The following is a 25,606-nucleotide window of genomic DNA, read 5'->3' on the forward strand; positions in this document are numbered from 1 at the left end:
TTTATTTATTTATTTGAAAGAATTATGGGGTGGGGGGATGCGGGAGAAGACAGAGAGAGATCTTCCACCCACTGGTTCACTCCCCAGATGGCCACAAGGCCAAAGCTAGGATGCCAGGAGCTTCTTTGAGTTCTCCCCCATGGACTGCAGGGGCCCAAGCACCTGGGCCGTCTCTCTCTGCTCGTCCCAGGCACATCAGGGAGGTGGACTGGAAGTAGAGCAGAGCAGCGGAACTGGAACCAGCGCCCATGTGGGATGTTGGCATCGCTGCTCCACAACGCCAGCTCCCAGTGTCCTTCCTCCCAAAAACAATGACTTCAGGGCAGCGTCGTGCCACTGGGCTAAGCTGCCACTTGGTGATCCCAGCATCTCATGTTGGGTGCTGGTTTTAGTCACGGCTGTAGCACTTCTGATCCAGCTTCTTGCTGATGTGCCTGGGAATGCAGCAGAAGGTGATCGAGTGTTTGGGTCCCTGCCTCCCACGTGGGAGAACCAGAAGAAGCTCCAGGCTCCTGGATTTGCCTGCTGTAGCTATTCGGAGAGTGAACCAGATGATGCAAGATCCCTCTGTCTCTCTGCCTCCCTGCTCTCTGTCTCTTTCTTTATCTTTCTCTGTCACTCTGCCTTTCAAATTAATAACTCTTTTAAAAAGGATTTGAAAGTCAGAGTTACACAGAGAGAGGAGAGGCACAGAGAGAGAGAGAGAGAGAGAGAGGTCTTCCTTCTGCTGGTTCACTCCCCAGTTGGCTGCAATGGGCAGAGTTGCGCCAATCCGAAGCCAGGATCCAGGAGCTTCTTCCGGGTCTCCCACATGGGTGCAGGGGCCCAAGCACTTGGCCCATCTTCCACTGCTTTCCCAGGCCGTAGCAGAGAGCTGGATTGGAAATGTAGCAGCCAGGACTTGAACCGGCGCCCATATGGGATGCCAGCGCTGCAGACCAGGGCTTTAACCTGCTGCACCACAGCTCCGGCCCCTCAAATAAATAAATCTTTAAAAAAAATTAAGAAATAAAAATAATGACCTCATGGAACATGGAACTAATGTTAACTTTATTAGAGTGAGTTTTGTGTACATTTTTTATGTCTGACGTGAGTAGTGTCTCTAAGCTGGTTTTGGGATGATTTTAAAAGGTGCTCTTTATTATCTGTGCTACCCTGTGAACTGTAGTCGTGCAGTGTGGTGGTAATTTGGTCACTTCAGACCACACGTGCACACATGCAGGTCGTCCCATAGGATCTACTCGTCGTCACTTAGTGGTGCTGCGGAGATCTAATTACGTAATGTTTGCGTCCAACTAAGTAGCAAAATGCTACATTTCGTAGAAAGTATTCTTTTCATTAAGCAACACATGGCTATTAGAAGAAAGCTATTTTTTAAATATTTACCAGTTTATCATAAATGCCATTTGTCAGAATATTTAGGTAAAAATATAATACCAGTATTCTGAAAATTATTTTAAATAATGAATTCTTAATTGTTATAGATTCCCTCAGATTCATTTCTCCTGTTTCATGGAGACTTACAGTGAATCCGAGCAGAATGCAACTGATGTAAATGGTGTTCGGATGACATCAGTCCTTACTTGGTACCAGTAATTGCTGCTGCTTTTTTTTTTTTTTTTTTTTTTTTTGACTGGCAGAGTGGACAGTGAGAGAGACAGAGAGAAAGGTCTTCCTTTGCCGTTGGTTCACCCTCCAATGGCTGCTGCAGCCGGCACACCGCGCTGATCCAAAGGCAGGAGCCAGGTGCTTATCCTGGTCTCCCATGGGGTGCAGGGCCCAAGCACTTGGGCCATCCTCCACTGCACTCCTGGGCCATAGCAGAGAGCTGGCCTGGAAGAGGGGCAACTGGGACAGAATCCGGCGCCCCAACCGGGACTAGAATCCAGTGTGCCGGCGCCACAGGTGGAGGATTAGCCTAGTGAGCCGCGGTGCCGGCCAAGGTACCAGTAATTTCTTCTTAAATTTTTGCAGGAAAATTAATCTAAAATCAAATCTTAATAAATAGGTATATATAAAATATTGAGTACTTCTGTTAATAAAAGCACATTATATTGTTTGCTTGATGTCTCATATGATTTTGGATTGGGCTGCTGGTTATATACTTTTTTTATTTAAAGGTTTATTTATGTATTTGAAAGTCAGAATTACAGAGAGAGTTGGAGAGACAGAGAGAGATCTTCCATCCACTGGTTCACTCCCCAGATGACCGCGATGGCCAGAGCCAGGAGCTCCATCCAGGTCTCTCAAATGAGTACCAGGGGCCCAGGTACTTGGGCCATCCCCACAGATCCATGTCCCCTTCAGCCGACTCCGCCCAGGCCTCCAGCAGGGAGCTGGGTCAGAAGAGAAGCAGCCAGGATTCCAGCCGACACCCCACTGGGATGCTGGGATGCCCTCCATGCAGCAATACTCTGTATACTTTGGTTTTACTAGTCGCACTGAACAGATCTAATTTATTGGATATGTGCTGAAAAAATGAGTTGCATTCCAATCAGGCAGGTGGGAAAAGCTAGGCAAGGATTTGGTAGTGGTGAGGAGGGTATTCGGCAGTGGTTCATTTGCTGGCAACTTGATGTGCTAGAGAGTTGTGCCATGGCCGGTGAGATGTGTGAGCCGCGGGCTGAGTGGGGAGTCAGGACACGTGGGAAGTCAGGGGTGTGTCCTAGCTGAAGCAGGTGCAGAAGACAGATCATTAAAGAGAGTGGCCAAGCACTGTTGCTGCGGTAGCTTTCTCATTTGTGGTACAGTGTAGATCCAAAACCTGTTTATTTTATTGTCTGGCAGTCCTTTTTCATATAAAAACACCAGCAGTAAATTTTAAGATTGAAGTGTTTGTTGAATGAAAAATGAAGTGCTGAATTCGCATTTCGCACTTGCCGGTGTTTACCAGCCACCAGGGGAGCTGTGGTGCCACTGCACACACAGCAGCCAGGAGACACCACAGGTCATCAAGAGTCATTTCAAGAAGATTCTGCCTCAAGATGCCAATTTAATGTGCACAGGTGCAGAAGAGGCTTACATGACTGTAGGAGAAACATGATCCCTCATTTGATCAAACAGCTTTTCAAAAATTTACATTTCATTTCAGGTTTCTTTTTGCACATACGAAAAATGAAACTGTTAATGTGTTGGCTCCATTTGTAGAAAAAGAGCCCAAACAGCTGTTTTTTGGTTTTATTTTTTATTTTTTTATTTTTTTGACAGGCAGAGTGGACAGTGAGAGAGAGAGACAGAAAGAAAGGTCTTCCTTTTTGCCGTTGGTTCACCCTCCAATGGCTGCCGCGGTTGGCGCGCTGCGGCCGTCGCACCGCGCTGATCCGATGGCAGGAGCCAGGTGCTTCTCCTGGTCTCCCATGGGGTGCAGGGCCCAAGCACTTGGGCCCATCCTCCACTGTACTCCCTGGCCACAGCAGAGAGCTGGCCTGGAAGAGGGGCAACCGGGACAGAATCCGGTGCCCCGACCGGGACTAGAACCCGGTGTGCCGGCGCCACAAGGCGGAGGATTAGCCTAGTGAGCCGCGGCGCCGGCTGGTTTTATTTTTTTTTTTAAGATTTATTTTTTATTTGAAAGGCAGAGTTACAGAGGAGGAGAGACAGAGAGAGATCAGTCAGTCTTCCATCTTCTGGTTCACTTTCCAGATGGCTGCATTGGCCTGGGGTGGGCCAGGCTGAAGCCTGAAGCCTGGAGCTTCCTCTGGGCCTCCCACCGGGGTGCAGAGGCCAAAGCACTTGGGCCATCTTCCACTGCTTTCCCAGACATATTATCTGGGGCCTGGATTGGAAGTGGAGCAGTTGGGTCTTGAACCAGTGCCCATATGGGATGCCAGCATCTCAGGCGGAGGCTTAACCTGCTATGCCACAACGCCAGCCCCCCCAAATGGCTGGTTTTGAAATAGAGAAATCAGTTCATTCCAATAATAGTTTAACCTTTTTTTGTTTGAATCATTTGTATATTCTGTCAGTGTTGTATGTGGAACCACAGTAAAGCATTTGGAAATTTTTTCTGTCAAAAATGCTGTAAATGCTGTTGTAAATTAAAAAAAACCCCAGCATTGAAGATAAAAGTATCTGTTTTTGCTGGCAGGCTGTTGACGGGGTAAAATCAGTTTCTTGCTACAGTGGGGGCACTGGAGCAGAGGTGTTGGGGTTGGTTGTGGTACATGCAGACGCTGCTTGTTGCAGTGAGGCTGAGGGCTGCTCCGGGCTGGTGCTGCAGGTGCTTGTGCAGAAGAGCCCTGGAGTGTTGACTGCTCCCTCTGTCACTCTGCCTGCTGGGCGTTATCACCGGATTTAGGAATAGGCTTTTATTTAGAATTGCTTTGGGATTAACCGGTGTGTCCTCTATTGCCTTATAAAATTTTTGTTCATAAATAAGTCTGATATATGTACATTGGTTAGATTTCAGTAAAAAAAAAAAATCATTTAGAAATCTTTAAAGTATCACCAGGAAGAATACCAAAGCCTCCAGGTTTTGAAAATTTTTAGAATAGCATGTTTTAGAACCAGATCTTGTAAGCAACAGACTTTAAAATTTATCTGTCGAGCAAATGGAAAGATGAGAACTCGGGATTTAGCTGGAAGTTCTTTACTATCTCGCTGTAGTGGAGACTCTTGATGAAGCTTCTGTTTTTAATTAAGGGAGCTTATATTTTGGGTCAGCGTGAAGAGAAGGCTGTTGATTTTGCAGTATTTAAATCTGGTGAAATATTTAAGAAAGGATAATGAATTATTTCAAAGTTTTGTCTCATAAAAATAATTACCAAAAAACCCTGCATTTAGTAGAGAGGGGAATGTAAGCTATTTAAGTTTGAAAGATTTATAACTACCAATAAAAAAGCAAAACGAGAATGTTCTTCCAGCAACAGGGTTTTCTCTTAGCTTACTAGGTTCCTCAGCGATACCGTAAACAGTGCTTTCTCCATTAAAAATATTATCGTCTGCAGAGAAAAATAAGTTGAAGATGTCAACAGTTTTATAATTACTTACAAAATTAATTTTGAAAAAGATTGTAGGCAGTGTTATTTTTTAACAAACATTTGAGGATAGCACACTTGAAAAGCATTTTCTTGAGCGAACTGGCAGTAGCTTGGTGCTGAAGATGAATCGCAGGGGGAGTGGTGAGCGTGCTGCACGTGGATGTGCTCAGTAGCCATTCTGCTGGTGCTGTGCATCTGTATACAGCTTTTGTGTTTTAAAAAATTTTACTTTTGAAAATGTTTTAATAAAACTGATAAACATACCAACATAACTTTTGTAGTCAGTAAATATATATTTTTAAATGATATAATTTGAATTACTTTGGGTGCCTTATCTTACTCTCAGTAGAGTCTTAATATACAGAAAAAGTTTTATATCCTGAAAATTAATTTTGGGGAGAAGAAATATAAACAAAATATACCACTCTGATAACTCAAAAAATTAGTTGGAATTAACAGCTTAATTTCTGTTATTTACTTCAGTTGCAGATTCTAAATCTGAGCCCTGTAATGGACTCTAGAGTTAGCCTGTTTGTAAATTCTCACTCTTGGAGAAAATGAATGGTAGAATGGGTTTCTCAAAGGTTTCCCCAGGTAGACAGTTCAGTGTACCACGTGCTCTTGAGTTGTATTTTTCATTTGGTGACTGTTTTCCTAATTGTCTTCAGAAATGGGCCATAGAATTTTTCTTACCCTGTAGTTGAACCAACATGGTCTAGCGATTGTTGACAACCAAATTCAGAATAGCTCTAGTAACATTCTCACTTGTGTTTTTTATCATTCTGCTTTACTAAAACTACGTTAATGCGTTTTAAATGCCCTGGTACTGAAAGGAGGTTGCTTTCTCTTCAGATCACTTATTCCAACCAATTACTGTTGTAAAAGGCTTCACCACACTGTGCCTGTGCTTCGGCTTACTGCTCTAGAATTGTGCTTAGCTCTGCCCTCCTGGACTGTGTCTGTCTTGTTCTAATGTGTGTGAAAGGATCTGCTGTCCCTCAGTTCAGTTTTTCCCCATTTCTGAATCCTCTTTAACCTCTAATAAAAATGTTACATGTGTAGCCTTCTAAATTAAAACTATGCTGCTTTCAATAAAATAACTGTTGTTAAAAATATAGACGTGTTGTGATAAAATTTCAATTTTGGCTTAATAATTACTAAAATTATCTCAATATATGTTAATGTAGTGCATTTCGTATATTGACTGGGGGAGTCTTATTACGGTCTAAAAGCTGCTGTAATAAGTTGTTCCCTTACATAAGTAAATAAATGACCAGTATTGCTAGAAGCTAGAAGCAGCATGGGGAGAAGTGGAAGAAGTCTTCCATCCTGGTTTCCAGAGGGCATCAGCAGCTTGCTTTTATGAAAAAGTAACAGCTAAATGCACTGCGAATAATTTGCAGTAATCCAGCTCAGTGATTCATGTGTCTGCTCTAATGGGTCATAATTCAGGGCAAAGTAACTGAGTGCACACACTGCTAGAGCCAGGGACAGTATCTCTTCATAAAACACACCTCAGGAGAAGCCGTGTGCCAGCCTCTAATACTCTCTGATGTTTTGATGTCCTGCATATTTTTCCGATTAAGTTTTGAGTGCCATGTTTTTAGTTGTATTTCCACATTCATTATTCTCAGGCAGACCCTTCAGCGGGTTTGCCATATATGATTATTTTTTTAATGATGCCTTTCTCTCCACTTCAGCGATTTAATAATCTAGCACACGCTGCCTCTCAGTGCTCAGCGTTCACCTCCCCAGGCAGAAGAGGACATGTGCGTTGGCTTCGGAATCCCATTTGCAGTGTTAGAAATGCATATTCCCTGCGGAACAACATTTGTTTGACATAACCATTCATTTTTATTACCTCTTTAAATATGTTTATCCAGAGTTATCAATAATCATAAATAACTGTATTCTCGTCTTGTTCTGGTTTTTTCCAACAGACAAAATTGCTTACCCAGTACATATTAAATCTCGGCAAGTATGATCAGAACTACGACATCAGAGACCGTACAAGATTTATTAGGCAGCTTATTGTTCCGAATGAGAAGAGCGGAGCTTTAAGTAAATATGCTAAAAAAATATTCCTGGCACAGAAACCAGCACCACTCCTTGAGTCTCCTTTTAAAGGTATTATTATCAGACTGTAACTGCTCAGTGCATATCACCTAAAAATTGGCAGCCCTGTGTCCCACTTCTAAACTGCCTAAAATTTATCTCTTAGAAAATATAAATGATTAGCATATACAGACATTGAAGAGCTGTGTGTTTTTTCTTCTTTCATTTGTTCTCCAGAGCAACTTTTTTTTTAATTAAAGAAAATTTCTGGTTTTTTTAGGCCTTATTTACAAACGATTTCAAGCCTTTTGATTTTGTTCCTATTAATGAGCTTAACAATGGGTAACGGCTGTGTTATTCCTGTAAATATTGACTGCATTTCTGTTTTAAGTAGAGAGTGTTATGTGGAACGTAAGTCATGTTCCTAGTGATTTATCAAATATTCCATGTACAATAACATCAACATTTCTAGAAGAAATTATTTCATAAAAATATCTCTTTATATTTAAATTTGGTTTTTAAACAGAGAGGTTGAGTTGTTTGTCCCAAATTTTTAAAAGGACTAATTAAATATTTTTATCAGTTTAACAAGTAGCTATTCCAACTGATTATATGCATTCATTTTATTTGTATACCTAGGTTTTCACCTTGTTTCTCATTTAATTGCTGAAAAGTGATAAAAACAATTCAGTTCTGTAGGAAAAAACTATTAAAATTCTGGATGTGTTTGTGCCAAGACATGTATATGGATTGTTTAACTGTGCTGTCATTCTTAATATTCACAGTAAAGTAATTTTTAGAGAAGCTACATTTCAGAGCAACACCTCTAAACACACTGACTGATTAGCTTTTTTATTGACCATTATGGGGGAGATTATTGTAATCTATGGACTGAAATCAGTTTTTTGACCTATGAAGAGCTTCCTAGTTTATATTTATTCCTTGACATTTGAGGTAATATGCCAATTACCTTGAGTTCTGATTATTATTGTTCTCTACTATATGCAGCTCACATTGTTTATTTTATATTTTCCTCTATTTTTTAATAGATAGGGATCATTTCCAGCTCGGCACCTTATCTCACACTCTCAATACTAAAGCCGCTGGGTACCTGGAATTATCTAATTGGCCAGAAGTGGCGCCCGATCCATCAGTTCGAAATGTGGAAATAGTGGAGTTGGTAAGTTGACCTGTCTAAAATTATTTTTGTTCCAGCCACAGGAGATTGTGGGAAAACTGTTGTTGTGTTTGTAAGCTTTCTGGGGACTTGACAATTGGACGTTGTTCTAGTGTTTCTGGATGCGATGTGTCATATACACTTGGCCTTTCTAGGACTAAATACTGTAGTTTCCCTCCCCCATTGTACGTGTCCTGTTCCTTCCCTTCAGAGAAATGCAGAATTGAATTCACTGCATTGGCGCCACCCACATTTGTGCTTCTGCATTTGTAACTGTATAGATGCAGTCCCTAAGTTATTTAAATTCACCAGATTGAGTTTTTTCTACTTTGTTTAGAGATTTGTAAACCTCCTGTCAATATTTGTTAAAATGATTGTTGCTGTTCTCTTCCAAAAAGGCCATGTAAAATGTTTATCTGAGTTTTCTAATGAGCCTGTTTGTAAGTGAAGCCTAGACACAGGTAGGAGCCCTGTGTACCAGAAATGTCCTTGGAGCAGATCACAATTGAAATGAATGATACAGTGCTTTCACACTGCAGATTCTCTTTTCCCAGATCTCTAAAAAATGGTGGCCATTAACATAGAGGAATTGACATTCTTTCTCAATACCATCTGTTTTTGGTCTACAAACAAGAAAAAACAAGGATGGGGGCTTTTAATTTTGTTCAGAGATTTACTACGTGAAATGTATCTAGTACAGTAAAAAGTAGAATTGATAGTGGCCAACATGGTGGGCAGTGAGTTAGCCTGCAGCCTGAGGTGTCCTCGTCCCATATCAGAGTGCCTGGGTTTTAGTCCCATCTCCACCTCTCATCCACTGTCCTGCTCAGCGCACCGTGGGAGGCGATGATGGCGTCTCAGGTACGCGGGTCCCTGTGGTCCCGGCATGGAGTTCCTCCCTGCTGGCTGAGCCGAGCTGCTGCAGGTGTTGGGGAGTGTTGCAGAATATGGAAGATCTCTATCTCAGTCTTTATCTCTCTGTGTGGCACTCTGCTTTTCTAAATTTTTAAGTGTCTTAAAAAAAAAAGTAGAATTACATCAATCAAAAAAGTTTGACTTTCCCAATGTTCGTTGCTAGTTTGTAGAAAAATTTTTATTCTGAATTTGAAATATTAATCCAATATACTGCAACTTGACTATACACACTGAGATTTCTCATAAGTTATTTTTCCCGATTTTATTAGGGTATGATTGACATATGAAAGATGTCTGTGTACAAGAAAACCTTTTAAAACAGATAAAAACAAATAAAAATAACATAGCCAAATACAATAGAAGAAGCCGTTTATTGCTTTAAATATAGTTTCTGTAATGAATCTAGCCATGTAATTTGATTATTCTGAGAAATATCTCTTTAACTACCTAAACATCCCGACTTTGGACCACAGCCAGAAGCAGTCATAACTAATGTTAGCTCCGTTTAGCATGCTCTGACTGCACTGGGATGACGTTTTACAAACCTTCCAGTGATCACAAATGATGGTTACTGTTTTTCTCACTTTGCGGATGAAGAAACCGAAGTTTAGAGGACCCAAGTAATTTGTGTAGGTTTACATAGCTAGTAAGTGAGAGACATGGGCTTCCAGCCCTGTTAGAATCCGTTGTCCATGCTTTAACTCAGTATTATGTAACATGAAGAGAGAGACTTGCGCTGATTTACAGACCTATTATCTGTTGTATTTAACACCATCATTTTTTTGTTATGACAAATTGTCTGTATTGAGATATGGCTTAAAAATATGTGAAAGTTAGGAAAACTAATTGTGTGTCTTTGTCTTCTTCCTTGCAACTAAGTTTGTTGATTGTCACTTAAATCTGCGTAAACTTAAATACTCTTCACAAACAGTCGCCTTATTTGTCAGATGCTAGAGTATGAAGAGAATGTTCCTTGGTGTGATTTTTTCTGCAGCTAGACCCTGCTGATTTCCTGGTCTCCCTGTTTCTTGTTTTCATGGATCTGTCCCTCTCTGTTATTGGGCGAACAATGTTTTAGCATAAGTAGAACTAGCTTTTTAGCTTCCTCCACTTCTACCTTCTCCTCATCTCCATGGCACCTCAATGTCCCCCAAAGAAAATTTGTCTTTTCAGGAATTGTTAGCAGTGCTGGGCAACTTCACTTGCTCTAGGCAGCGACCTCGTATTGGCTGGTAGGTTGGTGTTGCTTGGTTGGTTTTCTTGTGGGCTCCTCAGTGTTTTCTGCCTGATGGGGCATGGCTAAATAACTCATTTTCTCTGTTACTTTCGCTTGTCCAGTGCAACAAACAAACAGATTTTTTTTTCATTCTGTTTTGTACATTCCTGAAATTAATAATTGGTAGCTTGTTATGGAGAATGATTATAATGATCGAACCTGATTGAAGAGAACTGTCACTATCCATTGATGCCATGAAGAAAACACCTTTAATCAATTGGTCTCTGAGACATACTGGCTAAAAATTATACTACGAGGGATACAACTGAATATCAGAAGTCATGTGAACAGTTTTATCTCCAAATGCTGCTGTAGCAGTGCAGAAAGTGGGGTCACATCCTCTGGGTCCTGCTGCCCCAAGTACCCCGTCATTTCACTGTGTTTCCTGCACATCATAGACGCTTTTTCCAGTTTTACTCTAAAGTGATCTTGCAGCACCAAATGTCATCGCTGTGAAATACAACTTTGTAAGGAAATTGGCCCAGGTTTAGATAATCTGATATTTTAATAAAAACAACAGGGTACCTGTCAGTTTGACAATGGAAGTCACTTTGAATTACACATCACCATTTCCAGGATATAAGGTTTCGCATATGTACGTTATACCACTAAGTTTTGAAGATCCTTTAGAATTTTTTTCTTAGTTCTTGAGAATAGTTCCTTCCTCAGTTTTGCCTGCCTGAAAGTCGGTGCCACTCTTTTCTCCTGCTTCGCTGTTCTCTTTTACTTCAAGTAACACAGCTGTCACGGTCATAACAACAACGAAAATGCTTTGGTTGTTCTTTTAAAACCTGAAACTCCAGGAGTATAGACCCCACGGCATTGTGAGCACAGGAGCCCAGTTTGCTCAGTTGTTGAATTAGTCTTACAGCATAGATCAGGTTAGCTTTTTACCAGACTTATTTGGATTTAAGAGAAGTAAGAACTTTAGACTTTATTAAATATAGAAGCCCTTTATTTATGTAATGCCATCTGTATTCGCCCATGGAGACATTTTACATACATATATGAGCAGTACTGCCGATGTTTTATCTTAGTATCTTACTCAAATATGCTCAAGTAATTTTTCCTTATTTTCCTGCTATTGTCCAAACAGTGATTTCCAGGTTGCTACAGCTTACCTCTTTTTTTTTTTTTTTTTTTAATTTTATTTTTTGACAGGCAGAGTGGACAGTGAGAGAGACAGAGAGAAAGGTTTCCTTTTCCATTGGTTCACCCCCTCAGTGGCCACTGTGGCCGGCACACTGCGCTGATCCGAAGCCAGGAGACAGGTGCTTCTCCTGGTCTCCCATGTGGGTGCAGGGCCCAGGGACTTCGGCCATCTTCTATTGTATTCCCGGGCCACAGCAGAGAGCTGGCCTGGAAGAGGAGCAACCGGGACTGAACCGGCGCCCCGACCGGGACTAGAACCTGGTGTGCCGGCACCACAGGCGGAGGATTAGCCTATTGAGCCACGGTGCTGGCCTACAGCTTACGTCTTGAAGCAGCAGTGGTTTTCCACCATAGCTGCATGTTATTCATCTTGTGGAGATCTTTAAACAAACCAGGACAGACTGCACCACGTCAATTAAGTCAGAACCTCAGGCGTTTGTAGTATTAATATTTTTGTTGTTTGTAGTCATATTTTCAAAACCATTCTCAGGTGTTTGTGAGTGCGTCCGCTGTTGAGGGCCATTGTTGTGCCACACTGTCAGTTGCTTAACAACAAATCATGCCATCTGGCAGAGACTGGGTCAGAGTGAAAGTCAAATGCGCACACAAGAATCAAGTGTGTCTTATACATTTTGAGCTTTTGAGACCTTATGTATCTCCCTGTTCTTTATTTACTTTTTAAGATTTATTTCTTTGAAAGAGTTACTGGTGGAGGGAGGGAAAGAGACTGACTGAGATCTTCCAACTGACGGTTTACTCTCCAGATAGCTGAGACAGCCAGCGCTGGGCCTGACTGAAGCCAGGAGATTTAACCTGATCTCCCACATGAGTGTCAGGGGTGTAGGCCCTTGAGCACATTAACAGGGAGCTGGATCAACAGTGGAGCAACCAGGATGCAAACCAGCACCCATGTGGGATGCTATTGTTGCAGGTGGTGGCTTTATCCACAATGCCACAGCACTAGCCCCTTCCCTGCTTTTTAAAAGAGAGACTATAAAATATGGTTTATTTTTTTTCTTGGTGAAACTTGGATCACAATTATGACAGCAATTTAATGTATTAAAGTTTTTAAGAACTAATATCAGTAGACACCAAATCTGTATTTTTCTTAAGTCTAAACAAATATTTTCTGAATTTAATATTTTAAATCTTTAAGAGGCTCAGAAATATAACTTATATTTATTGTAGTAAACATACTTAGGCTACATCAGTGTATAAAATATTAAAAGTTCTTGCTTTCCAGAAGCTTACATTCTGTCAAGGACAGAGCAGAGCAACATTTTGAAAAAACAAGGCAATAAAAACCCTAGGAGCACACATTAGGCACAGAGGTTAAAACACTGTCTGGGGGCTGGCACCGCGGCTCACTAGGCTAATCCTCCACCTGCGGTTCTGGCACCCCGGGTTCTAGTCCCAGTTGGGGAGCCAGATTCTGTCCCGGTTGCCCCTCTTCCAGGCCAGCTCTCTGCTGTGGCCCGGGAGTGCAGTGGAGGATGGCCCAGGTCCTTGGGCCCCTGCATCCACATGGGAGACCAGGAGGAGGCACCTGTCTCCTGGCTTCTGATCTGCGTAGCTCTGGCCACAGCGGCCATTTGGGGGGTGAACCAACGGAAGGAAGACCTTTCTCTCTGTCTCTCTCTCTCACTGTCTAACTCTATCTATCCGAAAAACAAAAAAACACTGCCTGGTATGGCCACATGCCATGTTGGGGTTCCTGGGATCAAATCCCAGCTCTGCTTCTCAGCCCGGCTTCCTGCTGATGCATACCTGGGAGACGGACAGGTTGTGGCTCCGTGGGAGACCTGGGCTGAATTCTCAGCTCCTGGGCGCTCAGGGAGTGGACATGCTGTTTCTATCTGTCACAAATAAAGTAACAAAGAAACATTTTAGGTAAATGACACGGGAGAATATTAGAAAGTAACTAATATTTCTACTTTTTCAAAAGTGAGGCAAGAAACAGTGATGAAAATGAGACCAGCTGGGGTGTTGGGAGGTGTCCTGGTGTCCTTGGACAGCTGGGGTGTTGGGAGGTGTCCTGGTGTCCTTGGACAGCTGGGGTGTTGGGAGGTGTCCTGGTGTCCTTGGACAGCTGGGGTGTTGGGAGGTGTCCTGGTGTCCTTGGACAGCTGGGGAGTTGGGAGGTGTCCTGGTGTCCTTGGACAGCTGGGGTGTTGGGAGGTGTCCTGGTGTCCTTGGACAGCTGGGGAGTTGGGAGGTGTCCTGGTGTCCTTGGACAGCTGGGGTGTTGGGAGGTGTCCTGGTGTCCTTGGACAGCTGGGGAGTTGGGAGGTGTCCTGGTGTCCTTGGACAGCTGGGGTGTTGGGAGGTGTCCTGGTGTCCTTGGACAGCTGGGGAGTTGGGAGGTGTCCTGGTGTCCTTGGACAGCTGGGGTGTTGGGAGGTGTCCTGGTGTCCTTGGACAGCTGGGGTGTTGGGAGGTGTCCTGGTGTCCTTGGACAGCTGGGGAGTTGGGAGGTGTCCTGGTGTCCTTGGACAGCTGGGGTGTTGGGAGGTGTCCTGGTGTCCTTGGACAGCTGGGGAGTTGGGAGGTGTCCTGGTGTCCTTGGACAGCTGGGGTGTTGGGAGGTGTCCTGGTGTCCTTGGACAGCTGGGGTGTTGGGAGGTGTCCTGGTGTCCTTGGACAGCTGGGGTGTTGGGAGGTGTCCTGGTGTCCTTGGACAGCTGGGGAGTTGGGAGGTGTCCTGGTGTCCTTGGACAGCTGGGGTGTTGGGAGGTGTCCTGGTGTCCTTGGACAGCTGGGGAGTTGGGAGGTGTCCTGGTGTCCTTGGACAGCTGGGGTGTTGGGAGGTGTCCTGGTGTCCTTGGACAGCTGGGGAGTTGGGAGGTGTCCTGGTGTCCTTGGACAGCTGGGGTGTTGGGAGGTGTCCTGGTGTCCTTGGACAGCTGGGGAGTTGGGAGGTGTCCTGGTGTCCTTGGACAGCTGGGGTGTTGGGAGGTGTCCTGGTGTCCTTGGACAGCTGGGGAGTTGGGAGGTGTCCTTGGAGTGGGCCGGAGAGGGACAGTCAGGAAGCAGCAGTCCTGGGTCCTGCAGACTTGGAAGGGCTCACCCTCTTTGAGTGAGCCGAGAGCCGCCCCTGTGTCTCGCACCCAGGAGGTTTTGATAGGCTCATTCTGTGCTTGGAATTGGACAGGGGCCTGGAGAAAGCAAAGCAGTCAGGTAGGAGCCTGCTTCGGGCATCCAGGAGGAAGGTGGCTCGGATCCGGCGGTAGAGGGCTTCCAGGTGGAAGTTCAGCTGTGAGCGAAGTCCCGGGTACCCCAAGATAGCCTGTTGGGGTGGTTGAGTAGTTTATGGCCTACACCAGATAGTTTGTTTTCTTTCTGTTTCTTTTACGTCAGTATCAAGCTGTCAACTCTGATCTTTTATTGTTATTATTGCGTCTGCCTTGCTAGTATTGCATCTGCCTGTAGTTGCCCTCACCTATTCTAAGCTGTATTACTGTAGTTTAAATCTTCTGAGGGCCAAGCAGCACAAAAGTGTCTAAAGTTGTCTATTAAGTAAGATAGTTTAACATAATGGGCTCTGAGTGAGCCTGTATTTAAGAATGAATGGGGGGCTGGCGCTCTGGCAGAGTGGATAAAGCTACCACTTTGCAATGCCGGCATCCCATATGGGCTCTCAGTTCGAGTCCCGGCTGCTCCTCTTCTGATCCAGCTCTCTGCCATGGCCTGGGAAAGCAGTGGAAGATGGCCCAAGTCCTTGGGCCCCTGCATCCACGTCAGAGACCTGGAGGAAGCTCCTGGCTCCTGGCTTCAGATCGGCTCAGCACCAGCCGTTGTGGCCAATTAGGGAGTAGACGAGTGGATGGAAGACCTCTCTCTCTCTCTGCCTCTCCTTCTCTATCTAACTCTGACTTTCAAATAAATAAATAAAATTAAAAAAAGAAAGAAGAATGAATTGGGGGCTGGCTTTGTGGCATAGCGGTTAAGCCACTGCCTGTGATGCTGGCATTCCTTCAAGTCCTGGATGTTTTACTTTGTATGCAGCTCCCTGCTAGCGCACCTGGGAAAGTGACACAAGATGGCACCAAGTGCTTGGGCTCCTGCACTCCTGTGAGTAATACGGATGAAGCATCTGGCTCCTGGCTTCAGCCTGGCCCAGCCTGACTGTAGTCGCCATTTATTTGGGAAGTGAACCAGCGGATGGAAGATTGCTCTCTTTCTCCCTCTCTTCTTTGTGTCTCTTTCTCTGTAACTCTGCCTTTCAAATGAATAAATAAAGCTTTAAAAACAAAAAATGAATTGCATCAATCTTACTTCTAGGCCTTCTAACAGTTAACTTCTCTATTGGGACCCTAAAGTTTCTTCTGAGTTCAGTGTGGTTGTTGTTCTTCTTTTTTCTTAAAGATTTATTTATTATTTGAAAGTCAGGGTTATACAGGGAGAAGGAGGGGCAGAGAGAGAGGTCTTTCATTCTCTGGTTCACTCCCCAGATGGCCGCAACGGACAGAGCTGCGCCAATCAGAAGCCAGAAGCCAGGAGCCAGGAGCTTCTTCCAGGTCTCCCACGTGGGTGTAGGGGCCCAAGGACTTGGGAAATCTGCTGCTGCTCTCCCAGGCCATAGCAGAGAACTGGATGGGAAGTGGAACAGCCGGGACTAGAACTGGTGCCCATATGGCATGCCGGTGCTTCAGGCCAGAGCGTTAACCCGCTGCGCCACAGCGCCGGCCCCAGTGTGGTTGTTTTAATGATTGTTTGCCGTAAGTCTGAATCCTTTAATAATTATTTATTTATCTTTATTTATTTATGTGTAAGCAGACAAAAGAATGGACCCCAGCAGGAAAAGCAAAGAAAGAGAATCCTGCTAAGAAATTTTATTCTGAGTCTGAAGAGGAAGAGGATTCCTCTGACAGCAGCGATGAGAGTGGTGAGTCTGAGAGAGAGAGTCTTCCATCCGATGTTTCACTCCCAATTGACTGCAACGACCAGAGCTGCGCTGATCCGCAGCCAGAAGCCAGGAGCTTCTTCCAGGTCTCCCATACGGGTGCAGGGCCCAGGGACTTGGGCCATCTTCTGCTGCTTGCAGAGAGCTGCATGGGAAGAGGAGCAGCCGGGTCTCGAACCAGCACCCATGCTGGATGCTGGGCTTCAGGCCAGGCCGTTAACCCGCTGCGCCAAAGCGCCGGCCCTTACCGTTTACGTTTAAAAGTAATTTCTAATCACTTTTTACAAATTCTCTTCTCATTTAACATTGCCTCCTGGACAAAAAGCTGGTAAGTTGTAGAGCTGAAATAGAAACTCATGCTAAAAGTGTGATTTTACACTTGATAAGTATTTAGTGGGGTCCTTAAAAGTAACTTTCTTTAATAAAACGTAGTTTATTTTGGACCTTTTTCATTTTGTCCTCATTTATTTATTTAGAACCTGTGCAGAGGAAAATCTAAAATTTTTAAATCTGTGTACTATAAAGAAGCATCCAGTCCAGAAGACTGAGGGCAAGCGTGTGCGATGAACATACTAAATGAGAAGGGTTAGGGTACAGGGTTCCAGCTATGCAAGCAGGATGAAGCTATCTGATGACTGAAGGGGTCAAGTTCAGTGTTTTCTCAAGTCTTCAGTACTGAAATTCTGTATGTGATTTGTGTAACAAAAAGCTTAGTGGAGTTGCACTTGAAGTAGCAGTTAACGTAGGCACAGAGACCAGATGACACCCAGTTTTCTGTAGAACCTTTATTCCTTGGAGAACCAAGGTCCCTTGTGATTACTTGATCATCAGCTACCCTACTCTACAATAGTCTTTCCCCTTGGCCTTCCTGGAAAGTCTTGGTGTTCAGTATCTGTTAAATTACTCCGCATACATTAACTTCTGATGTAATAAACCAAAAACGGAGAAAATACCTCAGTGTTCAAAGTAAGCATTTAAAAATGCTGAATTTCAGAAATGCTATAGACCAGTGAGAAAGGTCTGCTCAAGGAGTTGCGTGTCTGCTGCTTCTCTCTATGCGCTGCGGGTGTTTGTCATGAGCTGTGCCTGTTGATAAGTCACCTTTTTCCATACGTATCTAAAATGCTCCATTAACATCATGGCTTTTCATGGGTTTATCTGATTGCATACAGTAGTGAGTCATGTGGCGGGAGTTCCACTGTAGCTACAGGAGGGGAAGAAATAGCTTTTCCCATAGAAGTCAGAGGTTTGATAGTGGCATAGCAGGTTCAGCCACTGCCTGTGACACTTGCATCCCATATGGCTGCTGGTTCACGTTCCGGCTATTGCACCTCTGATCCAGCTTCCTGACAATGCGCCTGGGAAAGCAGCAGATGATGACCCACGGGTAGGGCTCTTCTGTCCATGTGGGAGGCTTGGATGGAGTTCCAGGCTTCCAGGCCCAGGCATTGAGGCTCTTTGGGGAGTGAACCAGCAGATGAATGCTCTCTCTCTCTTTTTCTGTAACTCTGTCTTTCAAATAAATAACTCTTCAAAAAAAGTTTTGAGGTTTTGTTTTGCAGTCAGCAAATCTTTCTGAGAATAAACAGATTTCCTCAATAATCTTAGTCACTCGTAAATTTAAATACTGATACCTTCAGTGAACTAGACCGTATATTTGTGATTAAATCCCACATAATAACATAAGAGAGTAACTTAGTTGTTGTAGTTTCCTTCCATGATTCATAATATAATCCAGTTATTTGAGTTAATAAGTACATGTGTAAAAACTTCACATCCTTCAATTAGCAGTTTTATTTTGTTTATATAAAGTTCAGGATAGTAGTGAGTGTCTGGCCTTGTGGCAAGCACTGTGCTGTTCCTGTCACCTGTGAATGTTTCAGATCACTCAGTCTTCACAACAGCTCTGTGAAGGAGCCAGTGGTATTACCCACATCGGCTGAGAGGAGGTGGAGACACAGAGAGGTTGCATTGGTGAGTGAGAGCCAGCACGTGAGCCTAGCCATTCCAGCCTGGAACCTCTGCTCTCACCCACTGTGAGCTGTTCTCCAAGAGTTGGGGCAGCCCAGCTTTTCACTGAGATACATAAATAAACTTTCTCAAATAGATAATACTTACATACTAGAATAATCCTTTAATTAATGGTTGTGTTCCTGCCTCAGGAAACCGTCACAGACATCACAGACAGAGGCTCTCCTTTTGTCCAGGGTGTGTGTAGCTCCGTCCGGTCATCATTTTAGTAAGAAATTATGTTTCATTAAAAAATTCATGTAAATGTACTGTATAGCATTATTTAAAATGGATTTATTTTTTGAAAGATAGGATTACAGAGAGAAAGGGAAAGGGAGGGAGGGAGAGGGAGAAGGAGAGGGAGAGATCGAGATCCTCTGTCTGCTGCTTCATGCCCCAAATGTCTACAGCTGCTGAGGCTGGGTCCAACGCTAGGATTCAGGAGCTTTCTCTGGGTCTCCCATATAGGAAGAGGGGCCCAAGCACTTGGGTCATCCTCCACTACTTTTCCCAGGTCATTAGCAGGGAGCTGGATCAGAAGTGTAGGAGCTGGGACTCAAACTGGCTCCCATATGGGATCTTTGCCTGCTACACCACAGCACCAGCCCCTACATAAAACATTTATGTGTAATTTTATCATCTTTTAGACCTGTGGAAACCCATGTTAGCTAAAATAAATAAAAATTCTTTAATTAGTAATTTTGCTTGTGTCTTCAAACTCAGAACTTTTGGGGGATGATTGGAATGGCTCATTTCCACCTGAAAATTTGTTCCTAAGGAAATGTTGCCCTTCTTTTTCTGTAAATAAAATTTCCCATTACAGGCAGAATTCAGAATTATGTCTCTGTACATATATCATGATTATGTAGCTCTTCCAGAACAAGTTTTTGCCATGGCTAGATGCTGATGGGTTTGAGAAGTAGCTTGGTTTACTGGTCCACCTTTGCTTGTCTCTGCTCATTATCAGAGCATCTCCTCCTTCCCACTGAGCTCGCCCACTGCAGGGAGCCCTGGGCCTGAGGGAGGGGTGAGGACTTGGGACACGGTGAGCAAGGGGGCTTCCTGAGCAGGGATCCAGCATCTGGTTTCCCTTGTGATGCAGACTGACGGTTGCAGTTATGTGTAATTAAATGACTGTAAATCACAGGAATCCTTGTGTTTCTCAGAGAGTGAGTCTGGAAGTGGAAGTGAAGAGGAAGGAGACAGCAGTGAGGACAACAGCGAGAGCTCTCCCAGCGAGCAGGAGGCTGAGAGTGCCAGCGAGCCGGAAGGACCGAGCAAACGGACAGCCAAGAAGAGCTGGAAAACCAGAGCCAAGAGGTAAATTCCCAGTCAGGATTTCCTTCAAGAACTGTTTCCTGGTGATGTTTCCCTTCAATTCACAGAGTAAGGAAACATATGGACTTTTCCCCAATAGATGGTAAATCGTTTAGAATTAAGGTGGTAATAATTCGCCTTCTCCTACTGCTCAGAATGCTTCCTTTTCATTTTGAAGTTGAACACATCTTAGGGTTACATTTTGAAAATTGGTATAACCTTGGAAGGCTGAGTTAAGTGGTGGAGCAGTAGGTGTGAAACACTTAATTACCTTTTGTAGCAATTTTGCTGATGGCTAAAATTAAATCCTTCAACAATTTGCCATTATGTAACTAAGACAATTGATTTTCCTAAATAATGTCATATTAAAAAGATTATGACCCAGGTATGAGAGTCAAGGACTGTGAAGGAAGATGGCCAGAGAATGTTAAAGTGGTAGTGCCTTTCCAGTCCTCTCGTCATCAACACTACAGTGTATTACAGTGTCACGGAAACGTTGAGTCACTGGGGATAATACCTTGGATTGTGTGACTGTTCTGCCCACCACGGTCACCGGGTGGCTTCTGCCTACATGTTGGCCTTTTCTCTGAGAGAGTGCCGCCCGCTTGCTTGGTGAGCTCGCGGCTCAGCTCAGTCGTGGCTGACAGCACTGATGGGGCACAGAACGCTCTCTGCTCCTTTTATTACAGACAGTAATTAAAGCAGCTCGCCCTGCCACTTCCGTAACAAACACAGCATAATGCCCTAATTATGACTTTATTAATTTAAGTCAGGATTTAATGATTTTAAAAGTGATTTATATTGTTTTTCCTGTTCAGAACAAATGAAATCTGTAGGTTAAATTAATACAGGCTTTTCATCATTGCAAAGTTAAAAACCTAGTTACCAGTAAATTCTTTTCATTAGATGAACATCTGAAACTCTAAGCAGAAGGGTAAACAGTACTTACCATCTGAATGGAGTGATGCATAGTAAAACAACACTTTTACCTGGAAAATCTTATCTTCGATGCGAGGGGTTGAATGTTTTTGGGATCTCCACTGTGGCAGCGGAGCTGTGGGTTTGTGACCTGTCGTTTAGGTTCACGGTAGCTGTGGTGATGCGGTCTGTAAACAGTGTCTTGTTTATGGAAAGGCAGAGTTTTCACTCAGTGTGTACATTGTCTTTTCAGATCGCAGAAATCGGTGTGCTCCAAATGTTTAATCATACATATACTAGTTTTATTTTGTTTTCTTCAGAAATAACCTTTTTCTGTTTACCCATGTTTGTATTCAGAAGAATTATATTACACCAAAGAGACATTTTTTTTTTTTTGACAGGCAGAGTTAGACAATGAGAGAGAGAGACAGAAAGGTTTTCCTTTTCTGTTGCTTCACCCCCCAGATGGCTGCTGTGGCCGCCGCACTGCGCTGATCCGAAGCCAGGAGCCAGGTGCTTCGCCTGGTCTCCCACACAGGTGCAGGGCCCAAGCACTTGGGCCATCCTCCACTGCACTCCCTGGCCACAGCAGAGAGCTGGCCTGGAAGAGGGGTAACCGGGACAGGATCGGTGCCCCGACCGGGACTAGAACCCAGTGTGGCGGCTTAGCCTAGTGAGCCACGGCGACAGCCACATTTTTTAAACTGTATCTTTTTAAGTGTGTTTTAGCCAGTGAGTGGGAGATAATAAGTTGGCACTCTTGGCTGTTTTCAGCCTTCGGACATGACTGCGTGTGCTCTGAGACGTTACCCTGGACCCACCTTTACTGAGCAGCAGCCGTGTTTCCCCACAAACATCAGTGCCACGAGATACTGAGTCGTCTTTGCCTCCCCACTCCCCCTCCCCCTTTGTTTTTCTGTCCCAGAATTTTGTTAAAACTTTGTCAGTGTGATAGTTGTTAGAGCTCTTAATAAGCTTTAAGTTTCTTAAAAAAAAAAAAAAAAAAAAAAACAACTATGCTTTAGTAATCATACCTGTTTCTGGCCATACTCAAATTTTGCATTCCAGAATATTTTCATCTCAGGGAAATAGTGTGACACTGTGGGAAAACATGGAGTTGGGAGTGAGACAGAGCTGTCCAGATCCAGCTCTGCCCTCCTGTCTGTGTCTGAGCGAGTTATTGAACCCCTCAGATCAGCTTCCTTCCTGGGACAGGATAATAATGTACCCTGTTTTTGGGAAAACATAAAATGTCCAAAGACTAAGCTCATCTCGTGAGTGTGGCTTGTTTGTCCCACGTGTTACTCCTTCTCTGTGGAGAATGGCCTCCCTGCCCATCAGCTGCCCTCGCTCCTTTCTCCCAGGAAGCACCTCTGACAGTGGTTCGGTTAGACCAGGTGTCCCTTTCATTAATGTATCTTGGAATTTCAAAATCACTTTTATCTACTTTTAAATAAGCTTAAACTTGTTCATATAAAGGATTTAAAGTTGATATTTCAAAATTTATTATTATACAATAGTGATTCTGAAAATGAGGAGAAAGAAAATGAAAAATCTGAGTCTTCCGATTCCTCCAGTGCTGAATCTGGTTCAGTTGAAGAAAGTTCTTCAGCTTCTGAGTCAGAGACAGAGTCTGACAGTGGGTCTGACGCCAGGAAAGTCGCCGAGGTAAGAGATTACACATTTCTATAATTGAAAGTAGATATTTGTATAGCTTTTTCTCAGTCAAGAATAAATATTTCTGAGAATTAGTGGGTTTTGAATAACAAGAAACTAAAAAAAGAGTTTCTGTCATTTACTACCAGCTAAAAGAAGCAGCAGTGTTCTCCACCCTTTGGTGCTGTGACTTTGTGTTGTGTGGCTAACTCCTGTTTAATCCACACCTGTGAAGAAGGCTTTGCTCTGGGGGAAATGACAGGAAGTCACAGGAAGAATGACGGCTTCTGGTGTGAGCGCCCCAGGAGGTCGAGGCTAGCACGCTTTGTGAAGTTCCTGGCCAGTGTGCATAGTACAGTGTTTTTGCAGCTTTAGTTAAATATTATAAATATTTAGTTAATATAGTATAACACAATATATTATATTATAATTATATAACATTTATATGCAAATATATATTTTATAATATATTATTATAAAAGAATGTATATTTATATGTATATATGTAAAGTTACATATGTACACATATATATTCATAAAAGTACTGTTGTCATTTACTTAAAAATAATTATGGGACAGGCAGTAGGTACAGTGGGTTAAGCCACTACTCGGGATGCCTGAAACCCATATCCAAGTACCAGTTCAAGTCCTGGCTACTCTACTTCAGAACTAGCTCCCTGATAATGTAGCTGGAAAGCAACAGATGATGGCTTAAGTGCTTGAGTTCCCGCTGACCAAATGGGAGACCTGGAAGGAGTCCATTGGCTCCCGATTGACCTGACCAGCTCAGCTGTAGGAGCCGTTTGGGGAGTGAACCAGCAGATGGAAGATAACTTCTGTCTGTTTTTCCCTCTCTCTCTCTCTGTGTCTCCCCATTCTCTGTCACACTGCCTTTCAAATAAATAAATCTTTAAAAAAATAAATAAACATAGGGACCAGCACTGTGGCACAGCAGGTAAAGCTGCCGCCTGCAGTGCTGGCATCCCATGTGGGCACCTGGTCGAGTCAGGGATGCTCCACTTCTGATCCAGCTCTCTGCTATGGCCTGGGAAAGCGTTGGAAAATGACCCAATGCTTGGGCCCCTGCACCCACCTGAGAGACCTGGAAGAAGTTGCTGGTTCCTGGCTTCAGATCAGCTCAGATGAGCCCAGCGCTGGCCATTGTGGCCATTTAGGGAGTGAACCAGCAGATAGAAGTTTCTCTCTTTGTCTCTCCCTCTCCCTTTTCTCTCTGTAACTCTTTCAAAGAAATAAATAAATCTTAAAATAAATAAATAAAAATGCAGCAACCACTTATGTAGAAGAATAATTTATGCTTTTTAATTTTTTGTAACGTTTGTCAACTTGAACTTTGTCTACCCAGCAACAAAAAAATAAAATTGTAACTGTAAGTTATTAGTATAAAATTCAGACCTAATAATTATCTTTCTGGTCTTTAATTTTCATCCCTTTCATATAAGTGTATCACATATTGCGGTTAGACTTCAAGTGCTGCAGTGGCTTTATATATAAATTGTATTTTCTTTCTTTCTTTTTTTTTTTTTTTTTAATTTTTGACAGGCAGAGTGGACAGTGAGAGAGAGAGAGACAGAGAGAAAGGTCTTCCTTTTTGCCGTTGGTTCACCCTCCAGTGGCCGCCGCGGCCGGCGCATCTCGCTGATCCGAAGCCAGGAGCCAGGTGCTTCTCCTGGTCTCCCATGGGGTGCAGGGCCCAAGGACTTGGGCCATCCTCCACTGCACTCCCTGGCCACAGCAGAGAGCTGGCCTGGAAGAGGGGCAACCGGGACAGAATCTGGCTCCCCAACCGGGACTAGAACCCGGTGTGCCGGTGCCGCTATGCGGAGGATTAGCCTACTGAGCCGCGGCACCAGCCATAAATTGTATTTTCTAAGTTGAAAATGTTGTCAAAGCCTACCTTTCATGGAATTCCATTTCTTCCTAACCCAGTGTTGTTTCACTTAGTTGTCGGTTCCATTAACTTGAATTTCTTCATTATGTGATCTGAGTAGCCAAGGACGAAAGTCGTCTCAGTGAAGTGCACAGTTGTCCTCACACACGGCACATAACAAGCATGTCTTAAAGATTGGCTAGTATCTGCCTTACCTTATTTCAAATATTTTTGCATGTAATAAAGCCTATCTAAATCTTAAAAGTATATTTAAAACTTGTGTCTATAATCTGATTTCTGTTTCTCCAAAATTCTCATAAAGTCTTAGAAATTTTACAGTTTATTACTGTAGCCTCATATAAAATTGAATGAGTTAAGTATGCTCTTATTTCCTACTATGATTGAATTACAGAAAAGCTTAAAATATTATTTAAAGTGATTTAGAAATTGGCCGGTGCCGTGGCTCAACAGGCTAATCCTCTGCCTAGCGGCGCCGGCACACCGGGTTCTAGTCCCGGTCGGGGCACCAGATTCTGTCCCGGTTGCCCCTCTTCCAGGCCAGCTCTCTGCTGTGGCCCGGGAGTGCAGTGGAGGATGGCCTAAGTGCTTGGGCGCTGCATCCCATGGGAGACCAGGAGAAGCACATGGCTCCTGCCTTTGGATCAGCGAGATGCGCCGGCCGCAGCGGCCGTTGGAGGGTGAACCAACGGCAAAAGGAAGACCTTTCTCTCTGTCTCTCTCTCACTATCCACTCTGCTTGTCAAAAATAAAAAAATAAAAATAAAGTGATGTAGAAATTAACAGCAAATAGAACCCAGAGTAAGAAATCAGTGTTTTTTAAAATGATGGAACAAGAAATCAGTGACTTGTGGTTAAAGTGAGTTATTGTTATAGAACTCATGTAGTGTTAGAAGCATGCTGTAGGAGCTCATTGAAAAGCCACAGTTGCAGCCCAGCTCAATGATTCAATTTGTTTCTTCTTTGTCAAAGACTCTGAATGATCAGAGAGGTCTCCTGATTGAAAATACTTTATTATTGAACACCAGTATAAAAAATTCAAGCTATTGCAAGATTTCGTAAATTCAGATTTTACTTACATCATTGACACTTTCGTGCCCTTGTGTTTTCCTTAGGTGACTTATTTTCTCAGTATGAGAACACTTACCCCTAACTGTAATCGGGAGGTAGGTTTTTGTTTGTTTTTAATTTAGCAGCTGGTACACTCTCCACCTGGTAGGTTCTATTAACTTTTTTTTCTCATTCTTTTCTGAATGATTTGGGGCTTGCCATGAGATCACCAGTGTACTAGTTTTCTAATAATAGGCAACTGTGATTGCGGAGCAGTCTTCCCTGCACTGTG

The 25,606-nt window shown here is 43.5% G+C and overlaps 1 protein-coding gene across 2 annotated transcripts in view; it reads left to right on the forward strand.

The window, feature by feature from the left end:
• AP3B1 (adaptor related protein complex 3 subunit beta 1) overlaps window positions 1-25,606 on the forward strand; it is a 288,775-nt gene that overhangs the window by 164,107 nt on the left and 99,062 nt on the right. Inside the window, exons 16-20 of one of the 2 annotated variants that reach the window (XM_062212530.1) lie at window positions 6,920-7,106; window positions 8,084-8,214; window positions 16,328-16,439; window positions 19,634-19,787; window positions 22,223-22,370. In XM_062212530.1, coding sequence (XP_062068514.1) covers window positions 6,920-7,106; window positions 8,084-8,214; window positions 16,328-16,439; window positions 19,634-19,787; window positions 22,223-22,370 — 732 coding nt within the window. The remainder of the gene's footprint in view (window positions 1-6,919; window positions 7,107-8,083; window positions 8,215-16,327; window positions 16,440-19,633; window positions 19,788-22,222; window positions 22,371-25,606) is intronic. The other variant, XM_062212531.1, reaches the window with a different exon arrangement.

Source organism: Lepus europaeus, chromosome 15, assembly GCF_033115175.1.
Source record: "Lepus europaeus isolate LE1 chromosome 15, mLepTim1.pri, whole genome shotgun sequence".
NCBI classification, from domain to species: Eukaryota; Metazoa; Chordata; class Mammalia; order Lagomorpha; family Leporidae; genus Lepus; species Lepus europaeus.